We start from the raw sequence: 15,978 nt of genomic DNA, 5'->3' as shown, positions 1-15,978 counted from the left end.
AGAAGTGTTATTGGAGGAGGGTAGAGTGGATTTTTTGCTTAAAAAAATTTGAAATAGGGTACCAAGGGCCTACCAGAGAAGCTGATATCAATGGCCCATGTTTTGGAGATTTGTTGTTGTAATATTTAACTGATTAATATTGCCAAAAAAGTTCTGTTTCTCAAAACTATTTGCCCGCTAGATGCCAGTTCATTAAAATCTATTGGAAATATTTCATACATAAAGATAGCAGTGAGTGTTCCAAGTGACTTCCAAAATGACACAGCACAGATGTAGTTGTTTTGGATAATCTATTGGCTCTTGCATTCCATTGAAACTGTGCAAATTCTTCCTGAGAAACCCTCTGTGACACTATCTAACAGACTTCCTGGATATTTTTGCTGATCCATGGCAATAAATTAGGATTCTTTTATTTCACTGTCCCCTGTCTTTTCTCTGTCTTTCTCATTGCCGGGAAAAAATGAACAAGCAGAACCTGTAAAAGATGAAAAACAGTTAAAGGGATAGTGACACTTACTTCTCAGGTCTTACTAGAATTGTATTATTTGCCAAAATATGCCTATATGTCCTTCTGGCCATTTTCCTCAATTTAACATGTTTCTATGTAAATTAGACATAGAACAAAGGCAGAACTTAAATGCTTGACTGACAAGAAGAATCTGGAAGCGCTGCTGTCAGCTTATACCCCTTGCTTATGACAGTGTTGGCACTTTCTTTCATGTTCAGATTTGTGACTATGCAATAACCATTCTTCATTGCACTACAAAACTCCTCTCCTTCACTGCTCTGTGCTGCTTGGTTTTTTTTTAACTCATTCATGTTTTTAACTCATTCCCCTTACTTAATTGTTTATGGATGACATAGCTGTTTGCCTTCCCTGCACAAAACTAACAACTCCAGCAGATGTCACTGTCTGACCAATTAAACCATCAATACACACTGTTATTGCTGTTCCCAAATAGCCTAGATGTTTGGCTTGCAAGATTTTCATGCCCATCACTCTTTAGCAATACTTCTATGAATTTTACTAGGAACATGTCAGTTTTTTTGTATTTTATCACGCAAAGGTATTTCTTTACATAAATCAATATGGATATAACAAATGTCTTATATATTCTATATTACATTTTCAGTATATAGAGGTTATCTATGCAACTTTCCAAATTGATTTTGCATTTTTATTCCATTTTTTTTAGCTTTTGATCTGATTTATTATCTAATCTACTTCTAAAAAACATTTTTTTTTATCTGGGTCAACTGAGAAGGAACACAATATTAGGCAATATTCATATTTTTTACAATTACAAAGTTGTTAACATTTTACTTAATTTGCATGAGTTTTCCTCTATGAGGCTATATTAGCAGCTAGCCTGCTAGTGATTTTGTTTGCCTTCCTCTGGATCTACTAATAAGCTATTATTAGTCTAGTGACCCACAGCATTAACAGTCCCTATGTGTGGAAATCCCCTACAAATGCTATTCTCCTAGTTGCTAGCCAGGGGCCTTTGTATTTGTTATCTTATTTACATATCTTTGTTATTGGCCCACAGAGTTAGTGACCAGTAACTGTCACATTTTATTTTACTGATTGGAAATGGGTGGTTCTTCCTCTTTGGCCTCCATCTTCTATACCCAGATGGATGTGTGCTGGGGAGACTGGTGTCCACATAGCCCAGTAAAGAGTTCTGCCCTAGAGGCAGCGGCAAATTTTTTGACCACGCCCACTTAACACACACCATTTTTTTCTAAAAATACTCCTTTTATATAGTTGAAATGGTGGGATCAGATGCAAATGTGCTATACCCTCATACTGTACTACCTAAGGAAAACAATATAGCAACTCCTACATATAAAATACAAATATAGAGAGAAGGCAGTCAGTTATAAGTGAGTTATAACTATGTACCAGTTTTGCCCCCGCCATACACAGTGCCCCCAATGGCCCAATAGACAGTACCCCCCATAGACAGTACCCCCCCATACACAGTGCCCCCATAGACAGTACGCCCCATACACAGTGCCCCCAATGGCCCAATAGACAGTATCCCCCATACACAGTGCCCCCATAGACAGTACCCCCCATACACAGTGCCCTCATATTATTCTTACAGAAGGAATATCTGATTCACACAAGTGCAGATTCCACAGAAGTACAAATTGTAATGGCAGGCCGAAAGGCATCAGTTGCCCAGTGGAAAAACAAGTTTGTTTACTTAAGGGCATATTTACTAAAACAAAAAGCTTGACTTGTTGCACAAAAACCAGCGTCAAAAATCCAAACAACTCAAAAAGTTTGAAGCAAAGAAACATTTTCAAAGGAAGGGAAGGGACATCTGCCACTGACTGTTATATGACCTCAACAGGTTTTAGGTGGAGAGTTTTCAGATTTGGAAGAAATAAATCTCAGAGAACCACAGGGCTACTGCCCCCCTTGTGATGCATGAATTTGTGCAATTACGATGTCCATTCCACAACTGTGGTTGTAGTAAAAAAATAAGTCCTTTAGTTTCTCAAAATAAAACAGTGGCTGGCTGGTGAGTTTGTTAGGCATTGTTGAGTGGCATGCTTTCCATGCATATGGAACTACTACAGGTCTATGACCTGTTATTCATACCATACTTTAAATGGCAGATTTAACAAAATTCGATAAACAATTAATATTGTTTATTCTCATTGACTTCTATTTAATCCGCCAGCTTTTTATGTTGTGTTGAAAAACCCAACATATTGTTCTTCAACTTCAGCTTATTCTTCCGCTTTTTCTTAGTTTATCAGGTATTTAAAGTCTGTGAAGGGGTGCCAGTTTGTCTTCAACAGGGCAAATCAGAATTTGAATTGGCCCCATTGCAGTGGAAATTGATGGGTCACAGCTCAATAGAAAAGTAAATGTCACACTAGGCAGATTTTCTACACATGGAAAACATGCACAAAATCATCCATTCTACCTTCCCTAGACTTCAGTATAAACCACTTGCTGGTGCAGGCAGTTTTTAGCTTCAAAATGTGCTTGAGTGTTTTTATAGGGTGAAGCCACCTGCAACAGCAATAACAAATGTACTCCAGTGGGGGACCCGATATTAAAAAAAGCACTGTTCATGGGTTGTGAATGGGGTGGGACTTGTGGTGAGGCTTGGGTGTATATAGGCACGTACCTCTCCTCTCTCCATACCCCTAGTCTGGCTCCCCACTGTCAAGCAGCCCCCTGCCAGGGGGGCTCCCATCCGACCTGACTTGGCACTGAACTGCTAGTTTAGAGGAAACCTTCATGTACCACACAAAAATCTATTATCTGTGCACTACCAGCCTCCCACACGAATGAATGGAATAATAATTTGCACCAAAGGGCAAGCCTGTTTGCATAACAGCTGTTTAAATTAAATTGCAAGCTGAGGGAGGAAAGGTTGAGCATACACTTCAAAGAAAAGGTTGCACAGATCTGCAGCAATCAGGGTTTTCAGATCTGATTTTCAAAACAAGCCAAAGTCTGTCACAAAACCAGCCAAAATCTACCTTAAAAGTACCCAAAAAAAACCAATATGTGCAGTTAAAAAACCAAGGAAATAAAAAAAAGATTATATGTGAAAATACCCCAGTAACCATGCCAGTGCCTGCTCTTCAATGTCACTCATCGCTAAAATATTTATATCCATTGCATACTAGGCCAACTGCCATGGGTGCCCAGTGCATGCAGGTTCTAGTAGTTTTACTTCAACATGAGCTACTGGCACTAGTCTGTAGACAAACTACATTATCCAACATTTGCTGCATGTTTGTAGTACTAAATATTGGGCCAGGAAAAGAAAGAACATCCAGGTATCTAAGAAAAAAAGTATTACATTAACCTCAAACATGCTAGTAAGTTAATTGAAAAAAATTGATTAAAGGCGTTGCATTTACACCATGCATGATATACTTGTGGGTGTGTTGAATATAACTCGCAGCAACCCAAGAGATCTTGAGAGTTATACATTAAGGATCAACCAAGGATCACATACCACAACCACCTCCCACATGGTTTGACTGGAAGGGGGGGGGGGTGGTAGAAGAAACATGAATTTAAAAATAAGAAGCTACTTTCTGCACTTCCCAGTCCCATTGCATGCTGGGTGTTGAAGTTTTACCTTAACCTTTGCAGTAAACAAAAGTAAGAGAGACTACATTACCCAGCATGCACTAGGTATTGCCTAATTGAGCACTTTTCAGCAGAGGTCACCAATGTATACAAAAGTAAGAGAGACTACATTACCCAGCATGCACTAGGTTTGACTAATTGAGCACTTTACAGATATCAGCATAGGTCACCAATGTGACTCGAAAAATAACATTTGCAGTTTATATTTAAAAAAAAAAAAAAAAAGAACTTGGTTAAGTTTTCATTATAGAAACCCACCAGTGTACGGATTTTGGCTTCTTGTTGCAAAGTTTTCAGAACGTGCCTGGTGCAGCTTTGCAGATATCGGTGAATACCTAGTTAGTTAGTACCCAGTGCATGCTGGGTAACTAGTTTTTATTTTACGTCTTTCCTTCCGCAAAGGGTAATGTAAAACTACAATACCCAGCATGCAGCAGGATAAGGGCAGTGCGGAAAGAGGCTTCCTTTTCTGTTTCTCCTAGCAGCAACCCTCAGCTCCACCCTCTTAGTTGCAACGTGACAGCGCTACAGCCTGCGTTTGGTTTGTGATTGTACTAATAGTGGGGTTGATGATGTCTTGTATTATTTTGCGTGATCCTTAAACTATAACAGAAACTATAACTCAAATATTTTGGGGTGGCGTGGGGCAGGGTTGAGTTGCTTTTATAAAGCAGTGGAAGGTTTTCGGACCCACGATTGTACAGATTTGGTGTAGTTTTTGGAGCTTCTGCCGGTTTTGTACTTTAAAAACCTGCCAAGTTTCGGGTTTTTTTTTTTAATATCAAGTGCGAATGTACATTGCTGAGCTGCAATTTGGCATTCTGGGTTATGTGATTTTCTCTTATTTTGGCGTTCTGAGTTAATGTAAGACTGTAATACATATCATACAGTGGGACTGTGTGGTGCAGAAAGCAGCTTACAACTGTCCCTTCTAAAGCCAGCACCAGTAACTCTACCCTCCCAGTCCTACCTGTCTGCACTACAGTCTGCTTCCTACTACATGTGGTTTGTGATTCTACTTCTACTCTGTGATGTGATGGGGGGGCATGTTTTCTGAGATTAATCCTTAACTCTTAAGAATCTCTTTAAGGAACAGTAACACCAAAAAATTAAAATGTATACAAGTCATTCCAATATAATGTACTGCTTTCCTGCACTGGTACAACTGGTGTGTTTGCCTCAGAATTACTACAGGTATGAGATCCCTTATTACGGAAAGCCCATCTCCCATACACTCCATTTTAATCAAATAATTCAGAATTTTAAAACTGATTTCCTTTTTCTCTGTAGAAATAAAACAGTACCTTGTAATTGATCCCAACTAAGATATAATTAATCCTTATTGGAGGCAAAACAATCCTATTGGGTTTAATTCATGTTTTATTGATTTTTTAGTAGACTTAAGGTATGGAGCTCCAAATTACGGAAAAACCCCTTATCCGGAATACCCTTGGTCCTGAGCATTCTGGATAATGGGTCCTATACCTGTACTATGTTTTATATACAAAATGCTGCAGTGTGGCCACGGGGGCAGCCATTCGAAAGAGAAAAGGCACAGGCACACAGTAAATAACATATATGATACTATTGTATTCTATAGAGGTTATCTGCTGTAAACCTGTGCCTTTTTCCAGCTTGAATGGCTACCCCTGCTTATTTATATTATAAACCAGTGATCCCCAACCAGTGGCTCATGAGCAACATGTTTCTCACCAACCCCTTGGATGTTGCTCTCAGTGCCCCCAAGCCAGGTAGTTATTTTTGAATTCCTGACTTGGTGGTAAGTTTTGATTGAATAAAAACAAGATTTACTACCAAATAAAGCCTCCTGTAAGCTGATAGTGTGCATAGAGGCTACCCAATAGCCAATCTTAGCCCTTTATGGTGCTTGTGTTGCTCTCCAAGTCTTTTTACATTTGACTGTGGCTCACGATTAAGAAAGGTTGGGACCCCTGTTATAAACTATAGTAGCGTTACTGTAGCAAGCACACAACTTTTACCAGTGCAGGGCAACCGTACATTATATTTCATCTTCTGTAAAAAAGAAAACTTTTTAATTTTTTGGTGTTACTGTGCCTTTAAATTCATTTTCTGCAGGTATCTTACTGAAATGTCTGGGGTCAATGGGGTTGTATGCATTTCTGCAGTGATCTTGCTGGCATGTCTGTGGCTTATTAAATATGCTAAATGCGTTTCTGCAGTGACACACCTCCCAACTGTCTTATTTTTGCATGGGACAATCATTATTCTTGGTGCCCAGCCTGCGATCCCAGATTGCCCCTTTAATGTCTGGTTTTTCTGCTAGTCTAGCGAAATGAGAGCATGACTTCATGAAATGCTTGGGTGGCCCACCGCTGTGTCTTTCATTGAATGCTTGAGGGGCTTACCACTGTGTTTTCATGAAATGGTAGAGAGACCACCCACTCTTCCTGTCATATTATGCTTGCGAGGCCTACCACTGTGTGTGGGAGTCACAGAATGTCTGTCGTTTGTAAAAAAGGTGTGTGCTTTTATTAACTGGTAGTGTTATTTTAAGAATGTCACCACAAAGTGGGCCTGTCTACAATGTTACCTTCAGTTGGGCACTGACAATGGAGAGAGTTCATTGGGATACTTTTGAAATAGCTTTTTAGATGGGTTCTAAAATTAGACCTGGCACCCCTGTTTCACTGATGTCATGAAAGGCAGGCCAGTTGTGTTCAATGCAGCATGTGGTCAGGGCTTTGCCATTGGATATTGCCATGTAGAGAAAATATCACCGGATGTTGTGCTAAAATGGTCCATCTAGGTAAAACAAATAGTTAAAGTAATGCTAATGATGCCATTATTGGTTGGAGAAGTTTTAGAAATATATACTTATTGTAAACTACAGCCCTCTAGTTGCTGTTGTTGGACCACTTCTATCATGATACTGGAATTAAATAAGTTGAACACCCCTGCGATTCACAGTTAAGCATATTGTCCTGTATTCATATTGCTCTGACATGTTCCGCAGCGCTCTACATCTGCCCCAGTGAAGCTTAAAGAAGGCCCAGACTGGCAATGTGTGGATTCTTGCAAATGTCAAAGGGGCTGCTGTACGATGCCGTAGACAGCCACTATTTAGTGGGCCAGTCAAGGCCTGACTTGCAATCTAAGAGCACTATCTTCTATAATTTAGCCTCTGACTACCTTTCATTTTTTGATTATACAGTTCAGTGGTTTACACAAAAATAACATATGCTGTTAAAAAATAATTTTTTCACATAAAAGAAACCGAGCCAGCCAAGTACTGTAGCCCAACCTGCCTGCTGCCACCTCTGCCTCTCGGCCCCCTGATAGTCACTCCTGCACTTCCCCTCCTGGTCGTTTGGTCAGTCTGACAGTTTCCAACCTTGCTTGGACCTTTGCCCTAGGCAAATACTACACAACTTTGAAACTATTCAAACTTTTTAATTAATGTAAATTGGAAGGTTGACTTATATTATATGTAAAAAGTACTGTCATGAAATAAGCTGAGTAGTTTTTGGACCCAAGATTTGGTATAGAATTTTTTAGGTTTATTCCCAAATCTGCCTCTCACTGCACCTACAGCTGGTTGGGCTTAGCACAACACTATACACCAGTGATTGCCAGGTAGGGAAAGGGGGAGCAGTTGCAGTGTACTAATGAACATTACTGTGCTCTGGTTCATAGTGACCCGTACCCAACCCAAACTCAATGTAGATGCACAGGCTGAAGCCCAGAGTCCTCCTGACGCACAAGTTAAGAGAGATGGGAACAGCATTGCCAATGGAGATATTGGATAATGATTACAGGTATGGGGATCTTTTATCTTAATTGCTTGGGATCTTGGGTTTTCTGGGTAAAGTGGTTTTCCATAATTTGGATAATCAAAAACCATCTAATAGACCGCAACATTGATTTATGCAGTATAGTTGCTATCAAGTACAAGATACTGGTTTTAAAAAAGATACTCACAAAAAATTGCATTCTGGGGATTGAATTTCAATATATTTAGATACCTGTACTTAATTTTGGGATCTTGATAAATGCTGACTCTTCCGCAAACAAGAACCCAATCAAGGCTAGCCTTAAATAATATTGAGACTGGCACCCTGCAGAGTAGGGAAAGAAACAATATTTTAAAAAAATAAATTAAACGACAAAAAAAAACCATGTATCACAAATCAATGTTCTGCATTCCAGCAATGTTCTACCTTACGATAATACACTTGTTTTTTGTTTTTTTTACCTAAAAGTTTGTCTACTGGGATATTTTTGGATCTTCAATAAACAGTATTTCATTTTTCCTTAGTCTCAGAGAGAAGATCAAGAATATCATGAAGAAATATGATACTGGGACCCGTTTTGCCAATATACCACTTCAAAAAGCATCAGTTCTGCTGCCACTTTTTATAAAGGAAGAGAAAATCCATTTGCTATTTACTGTCAGGTCAATGAAGGTATATCTTTATTTCACTTTATGGAGTATTTAGTTGCTTAGTTTTTTTTAAATGAGATCTTATTTATTTATTTTTAGCTTTATAAATATGTTGTATACTATCTCCCCCACTATCCAGCATGATAATACACCCTTAAAAATGTTAGTGTATATAGCCCCAGATTTGACCTGTAATTGTGGGACCACTGTAGGTAACTCCAGTGAAAAATGTGTAATGCTCATTGCAGTAATTGTAGATTGATAGCTTTTCAAGAATAACATGAACTGTGGCAGGGCTAGTGCTATGTATTTATCTATCTATCCCTACTGAATCAACTAAAGAATCTAGAGGCTAGTTTTAAGTTCCTCGACCAAAGGTAATGATTTAATTAATCTAAAAGCACATAAAGCCTTTATTATATTAGACTACCTTCACAGAACTCTAAACTATGATTTCCCTAGATGGGTCTTCTGCTCACCATGGTGCAGGTTATAGGATGTTCATGCTTATAAGTAAGTAGCATAGGATCCTTCACTTGGGAAGTGGCACCCAGGCATGGGTTGTAAGATTTATGCTTGTATGTCATATATTTGTGGTGTGCACAGTTTTCAGTTTGACCACTGAGTGATGCCATACATAGTAACATAGTAAGTTGGGTTGAAAAAAGACATATGTCCATCACGTTCAACCATAATGATCACGTTCAACCATAGAACTACATTTTTAGTACTACACTTTACATTATTGCTTTCCAGCTTAAGACTATGCCAGGAGATGTGTGCTTTCCAGGAGGACGGCGTGAGCAGACTGATAAGGATGATGTGCAAACTGCTCTCAGAGAAGCCAAAGAGGAAATTGGCCTCTGTCCTGAGCAGGTGGAGATCATTGGCCGACTTATTCCAGCTATGTCTATGGTAAATCACTTACAGATGGGGAATCTATTGGACCATCCTGTCACAATATGTAACACATCAGCACCATTCACTCCAATGAGATGGGCCACTGAAATGTAATATTTAATAGAATTTGTTTAGGTCAGAATGGTCCAATACAGATTCCATAAAAAGTATTTAATATTCACATTTTGCACTACCAAAAAGTCACATACATAGCTATAGCTTCATGAGAAGTCATACATTTTTCACAATACTGTACTGTGCAAATGTGTTAGGCACTTTAGGAAAAGCATAGAACAAGACGTCATCCTCATAAGCAAGTTCTCACGCAAGCAGGAATCTTTTTCTAATCTGATCAATCCCAACAACCCCAAGCACATGGGACAAAGACCTTGTTTGCTGGTCTAAGTTACATTCACCCATCTGTAATAAGACAGTTTGGCAGGACAGCACAGTGATAATGTAGTGGACCTGAGCGTGGCAGTTCCCATGGCCAAATTATACCTAAACTTATACGCATAGGCACTTATGCTGGCTGTATGAGTGCTGATGTTTTTCAACTTTAGCAGGATGATTATGTAACTTTTTTTTAGCTATTTCATACTACATTCGTTATTTATTAATACACAATATGTAGACCAGTGACATACCAAATTAGGTCCAGAAAACAAATGTATAAATTGCATCTTCTTGTCTTTCAGTCACCAAGATATTTGATCACACCAGTTGTTGCAGTTGTGGAAGAACCATTCCAGGCCTGTCCAGATCCCAATGAAGTTGCTGATGTGTTTTTAGTGCCTCTGGATTTCTTTCTTAGCTCTGATCATTACACTATATTACATTTCAATGTCCCAGGAACTGGAACTCACAGACTCCACACATTCCACTATGAAGACAAAGAGAAGAAGAAAATATTTAAAATATGGGGACTAACAGCTCACTTAGCGTTATTACTTGCAGTCATTCTCTTGGAAAAGGCACCTTCATTTGACTATAATCTGCAGAATGTGCTGCTGGTAAATGAGAATGCTCTCTTGAGTTCTTACAGTAAGCTGTAATTATACTTGCACAAGGTATTAAACTGTGCTGCACTTTAAATAGTACTGCATATTAAAATGTGTCTTCCCTTGTAGCATATGTACATAGTTACATAGTTACATAGTTACATAGGGTTGAAAAAAGACCTGTGTCCATCAAGTTCAACCCATCCAAGTAAACCCAGCACACCTAACCCACACCTACCAATCTATACTCACATACATAAACTATAAATACAACCACTAGTACTAACTGTAGATATTAGTATCACAATAGCCTTGGATATTCTGATTGATCAAGAACTCATCCAGGCCCCTCTTAAAGGCATTAACAGAATCTGCCATTACCACATCACTAGGAAGGGCATTCCATAACCTCACTGCCCTCACCGTGAAAAACCACCTACGCTGCTTCAAATGGAAGCTCCGTTCCTCTAATCTAAAGGGGTGACCTCTGGTGCGTTGATTGTTTTTATGGGAAAAAAGAACATCCCCCAACTGCCTATAATCCCCTCTAATGTACTTGTACAGAGTAATCATGTCCCCTCGCAAGCGCCTCTTTTCCAGAGAAAACAACCCCAACCTCGACAGTCTAACCTCATAGCTTAAATCTTCCATCCCCTTAACCAGTTTAGTTGCACGTCTCTGCACTCTCTCCAGCTCATTAATATCCTTCTTAAGGACTGGAGCCCAAAACTGCACTGCATACTCAAGGTGAGGCCTTACCAGGGACCTATAAAGGGGCAAAATTATGTTCTCATCCCTTGAGTCAATGCCCTTTTTTATACAAGACAGCACTTTATTTGCTTTAGTAGCCACAGAATGACACTGCCTGGAATTAGACAACTTGTTATCAACAAAAACCCCTAGATCCTTCTCCATTAAGGAAACCCCCAACACACTACCATTCAGTAGATAGTTTGCGTTTATATTATTTCTACCAAAGTGCATAACTTTGCACTTATCAACATTGAACCTCATTTTCCAGTTTGCTGCCCAGTTATCTAATTTTGTCAAATCGCTCTGCAAAGCGGCAGCATCCTGCATGGAACTTATAGTTTTGCACAATTTAGTGTCATCAGCAAAAATAGAAACAATACTGTCTATGCCCACCTCCAGGTCATTAATAAACAAGTTAAACAGCAAAGGCCCAAGGACTGACCCCTGCGGTACTCCACTAACCACACTGGTCCAATTAGAAAATGTTCCATTTACAACCACTCTTTGTACTCTATCCTTCAGCCAGTTCTCTATCCAATTACAAATATTATGTTCTAGGCCAATATTCCTTAATTTGATCATTAACCTTCTGTGAGGTACTGTATCAAACGCTTTAGCAAAGTCCAAGTAGATGACATCAACTGCCATTCCAGCATCAAGGTTCCTACTCACCTCCTCATAAAAGGCAACTAAATTAGTCTGGCAAGATCTGTTACGCATAAAACCATGCTGGCACAAACTAATAGTATTGTGAACTGCAATGTATTCAAGTACCCTATCCCTTATTACCCCTTCCAAAAGTTTTCCTACTACTGATGTCAGACTAACAGGCCTATAGTTTTCAGGCTGAGAACGGGATCCCTTTTTAAATAACGGCACCACATTAGCAATCCGCCAGTCTCTTGGCACCATGCCAGACCTCAATGAATCCTGAAAAATTAAGTGAAGAGGTTTGGCAATCACAGCGCTCAGCTCATTTAATACCCTGGGATGAATCCCATCCGGCCCTGGACCTTTGTTTACCTTTACATGTTCAAGTCTCTTTTGAATTTCCTCCCGAGTGACCCATGCGTCAGTAGCTAAATTACTAGAACTGGGCATATTACAAGGGAAGCCTTCATTATCTGGCTCCTCAGATGTATAGACAGATGAAAAATAAGAGTTCAAAATTTCAGCTTTTTCCCCGTTTTCATCAACCAACGTACCCCCCCGTGATAATAAAGTTCCCACCCCTTCTTGCTTCATTTTTTTACTATTCACATAATTAAAAAATAATTTGGATTCTTTTTACTCCTAGCAGCAATATCCCTTTCCATCTCTATTTTAGCTTGCCTGATAGCTTTTTTGCATGCTTTATTTGCTTCCTTGTACCTGATGAAAGTTTCTGCTGTCCCAGCTAACTTGAATGCCCTAAAAGCACGTTTTTTCTTACCAACCTCGACAATAACACTTTTATTCAGCCATAAAGGTTTTGCTTTGCGATGCCTCTCCTTGCTTACTAGGGGGATATACTGTTGCGTATACCTACAAAGCAATGTTTTAAAGATGTTCCATTTTCCTTCTGTGTCTAACCCCATGAAAAGCCTTTCCCAGTTGACACATTGCAGAGATGCCCTTATACTGGCAAAGTCTGCACGTCTAAAATTGAGTGTTTTAGTTACTCCCTTATAGCGCTGTCTCTGCAGCATTATCTCAAAGGAGACCATGTTGTGATCACTGTTCCCCAAATGCTCACCCACACAAATGTTAGAGATAAGTTCATTATTATTAGAAATCACCAGGTCCAAAATAGCGTCATTCCTAGTGGGTTCTTGAACTGCCTGAAATAAAAAGTTGTCATTTAGCATATTTACAAACCTACTAGCTGTTTCTGACTTAGCCACCCCATTACTCCAGTCAATGTCCGGATAATTAAAGTCCCCCATAACAACAACTTGACCCAGTTTTGAAGCCTCCTCCATTTGCAACAATAGCTGGGCCTCATCCCCCTCATCTATACGGGGTGGTTTATAACATACACCAATGATCATTTTCTTTGTGACCTTCAGCCCTACTGAAATTTCTACCCAAAGAGATTCGACGTTTTCATTGGTAATGTCTTTATTACATGGCTTTAAGTCTGACTTTACGTAAAGACAAACCCCTCCACCCTTTTTAATCTCTCTGTCCCTCCTAAAAAGTGTATAACATGATTTCAAGTTACTGTCTGAGCTAAGGTGCTTTAAGATACATCAATATCTGCTGCATCTGAGGACTTTATTAACTGTACGTTTCCCTATGTTATGCATAGACTTTGCACCTTCACCAGTCAATATGCATTATTACATTACATTATTACAAGCTCTACAGCTGCCTTCCATGCACATACATCTGCCTGTCAGGAGATTCATCTGCATAGCATGAACAGCAGAATCCCTACTTTTTTCTTTTTCTCCCTTCTAAGGCCTTCTTAGAATCAGTAGTCCTCTACTGAAGGCAGCTGTAGAGCTTGTAATAATGTAATGTAATAATGCGTATTGACTGGGGAAGGTGCAAAGTGCAAAAAAAAAAAAATGTTAGCACTCATGCACTACAGGGTCAGAGGGAGGCTTTTTCTAGTCCTATTCAAGGCCTTCTGTTTATGTAATTTCCACACCCCTTCACTTTTATCCTGTACTGAATGCTGTAAAGTAATAAAGAACGTCAATAGATAGGAATATTTGACAATAACCTTTTAAACAGCACAGCATTAACCCTACCAAGCAGTACTCATCAGTTAACAGGCAAAAACCGGCCTCACAAATCTGATTACCTTTCTCATGCTTTAATGCTCATTAAATTATTTCATATTCTGAGACAGTCCTGGTTTAAAAAAAGTGACATTATTTTTTAAGAATTTCTGATTATTTGTTTTTTGGAATATGCAATAATAATATTTAAAGTGCTTACTATGGGGTGATTCAAACTTTACATATCATTTTCTATGTTACTACCGGTTCCTAACACAGCAAATACAGTTTGCAACACAGAAAATAATTTGTACCAAGTCACCTCTAGATTAATTTGGGACTTGCCAATAATATAGTTCACTGCTTCAGCTGAACTCCAACATTGAGTAGATGAGAACTGAATTTAACTCCTGAGAGAAATCAAATCAATTCCTACATCTTCTTAAGGAAATAACAATGGACACAAATGCTAACATAATAACATGCACAGTACTTAAAGGAATACTGTCATGGGAAAACATTTTTTAAAAAACACTTAAGTTAATAGAGATTCTCCAGCAGAATCCTGCGTTAAAATACGTTTTTAAAAGTGCAAACAGTTTTTTTTATATATTTAATTTTGAAATTTCACATGGGGCTAGTCATTTTCTTCACTTCCCAGTGTGCCACAGCCAAGTGATGTGCTCTGATAAACATCAGTCGCTCTTTACTGCTGCACTGCAAGTTGGAGTAATATCACTCCCCCTCCCTTTCCTCCCCAGCAGCCAATCAGCAGAAAATAGTAAAGTAGCAAGATAGCAGCTAGTAGATATCAGCATAGCACATATCAGCATAGCACTTAATAAATCCAAGTCTGGCTTGGGACTCCTCCAGTTACATTGAGCAGGAGAAATGATAGGTTCTAATGTGTAGCGCTGGATCTTCTGAAAGCTCAGACTCCGGCACAATGCACTGAGATGGCTGCCTACACACCAATATTATAACTTTAGAATAAAATAAATTTGTTGGTTTAAGAACAATTTTAAATGGTAAAGGCCATATCATTAACAATTGATTCAGTTCTACTTATGGAATGCTGTCCAGTTCTACAATCTGCTGGACAAGTGGATAAAGGCGACAGTAGGACATGCAGTCAGGAGGAGGGCAGACTTTTTTGCTAACAACTATTAACTTACAGAAACTTTTCATTGGAATTTTATTTTTGCTTGGTATATACTGTACTAATCCTGTTCACACTGCAAAATGACTCGCAAGAAACTATCATTGGTCCAGACAGGGCTTTTCAGTGCTTCACCCTCCTAGCCTTACTTTTATAATAGAACCCCCTTCTGAGAATGAAACCCTGCAAATGCCTTTGGAGTTTCCCTTAACAACTCTGGTATTAGATGGGCAATAATTTAGAGGCTAGTTACCAATGACCACCCACAACACAGCAATCAGAATCAATAGAGCGACAAAAACAACAAAAAAAATGTTTAAATCAGTCACTCTTTTATGTCACACTGCCTCCTTCTGTTTGTCTATTACTGTTACAAAGTTTGGTACACATATGCCACATAGCAAGCACATGTCAGCATAGAATTAATATATGTGGTACTGAAAGTACCTTTTGTTTACTATCCTTTAAAGGACAAAGAAGAAGCTGAACCTCCCAAAGTGACAAAAGTAACCTGAATTCTTTTATGTCCAGCTTACCGTAAGATCTGCCTAAGACATGGTCTCTAATATTTATGTTGGGTTGAAAAACCCAACATACTGTTCTTCGACTTCAGCTTATTCTTCCTCTTTTTCTTCTTATTCTTAGGGCCCCCCATTTTCGAAACGCTACTCCTCCTACAGTTTTAGGGGTACAACACCCAAACTCTTCACACTTCTTCATCCTATAGAAGAGCAGGTTGTTTGTGCTTTTCTAAGTGATCCCACCCCCTATTTTACCATTGACTTTGACAGGGAAGATTTTCAAACTGCTGCCACTCTTACAGCTTTGAAGCTACATCCCCCAAACTTGAATAACGTAATCATGGGGTCACCCCGAATGAAACAGAAACATTTGTTGGATGA

The 15,978-nt window shown here is 39.0% G+C and overlaps 1 protein-coding gene and 1 long non-coding RNA gene across 3 annotated transcripts; one reads left to right on the top strand and one right to left on the bottom strand.

The window, feature by feature from the left end:
• Positions 1-276: 276 nt before the first annotated feature.
• LOC116410395 lies at positions 277-4,473 on the bottom strand. The gene is made up of 2 exons (XR_004222354.1): positions 4,391-4,473; positions 277-475 (listed from the first exon to the last, which is right to left on the bottom strand). It is a non-coding gene; the product is annotated as an uncharacterized LOC116410395 (long non-coding RNA).
• Positions 4,474-4,564: 91 nt separating this feature from the next.
• nudt7 (nudix hydrolase 7) lies at positions 4,565-14,047 on the top strand. 2 transcript variants are annotated; one of them, XM_031900780.1, is made up of 6 exons: positions 4,565-4,673; positions 7,808-7,929; positions 8,430-8,577; positions 9,312-9,470; positions 10,154-10,594; positions 13,398-14,047. In XM_031900780.1, exons 2-5 carry the CDS (start codon positions 7,838-7,840, stop codon positions 10,508-10,510), a joined length of 756 nt encoding a protein of 251 aa, XP_031756640.1. In that variant the 5' UTR covers positions 4,565-4,673; positions 7,808-7,837; the 3' UTR covers positions 10,511-10,594; positions 13,398-14,047. The 2 variants fall into 2 exon arrangements, with proteins under 2 accessions (XP_031756640.1, XP_031756641.1); XM_031900781.1 differs by lacking the exon at positions 4,565-4,673 and adding an exon at positions 4,706-5,137.
• Positions 14,048-15,978: the final 1,931 nt, after the last annotated feature.

Source organism: Xenopus tropicalis, chromosome 4 (genome assembly GCF_000004195.4).
Source record: "Xenopus tropicalis strain Nigerian chromosome 4, UCB_Xtro_10.0, whole genome shotgun sequence".
In the NCBI taxonomy this organism is placed as follows: Eukaryota; Metazoa; Chordata; class Amphibia; order Anura; family Pipidae; genus Xenopus; species Xenopus tropicalis.
This window is presented reverse-complemented; position numbering and strand designations above follow the sequence as displayed.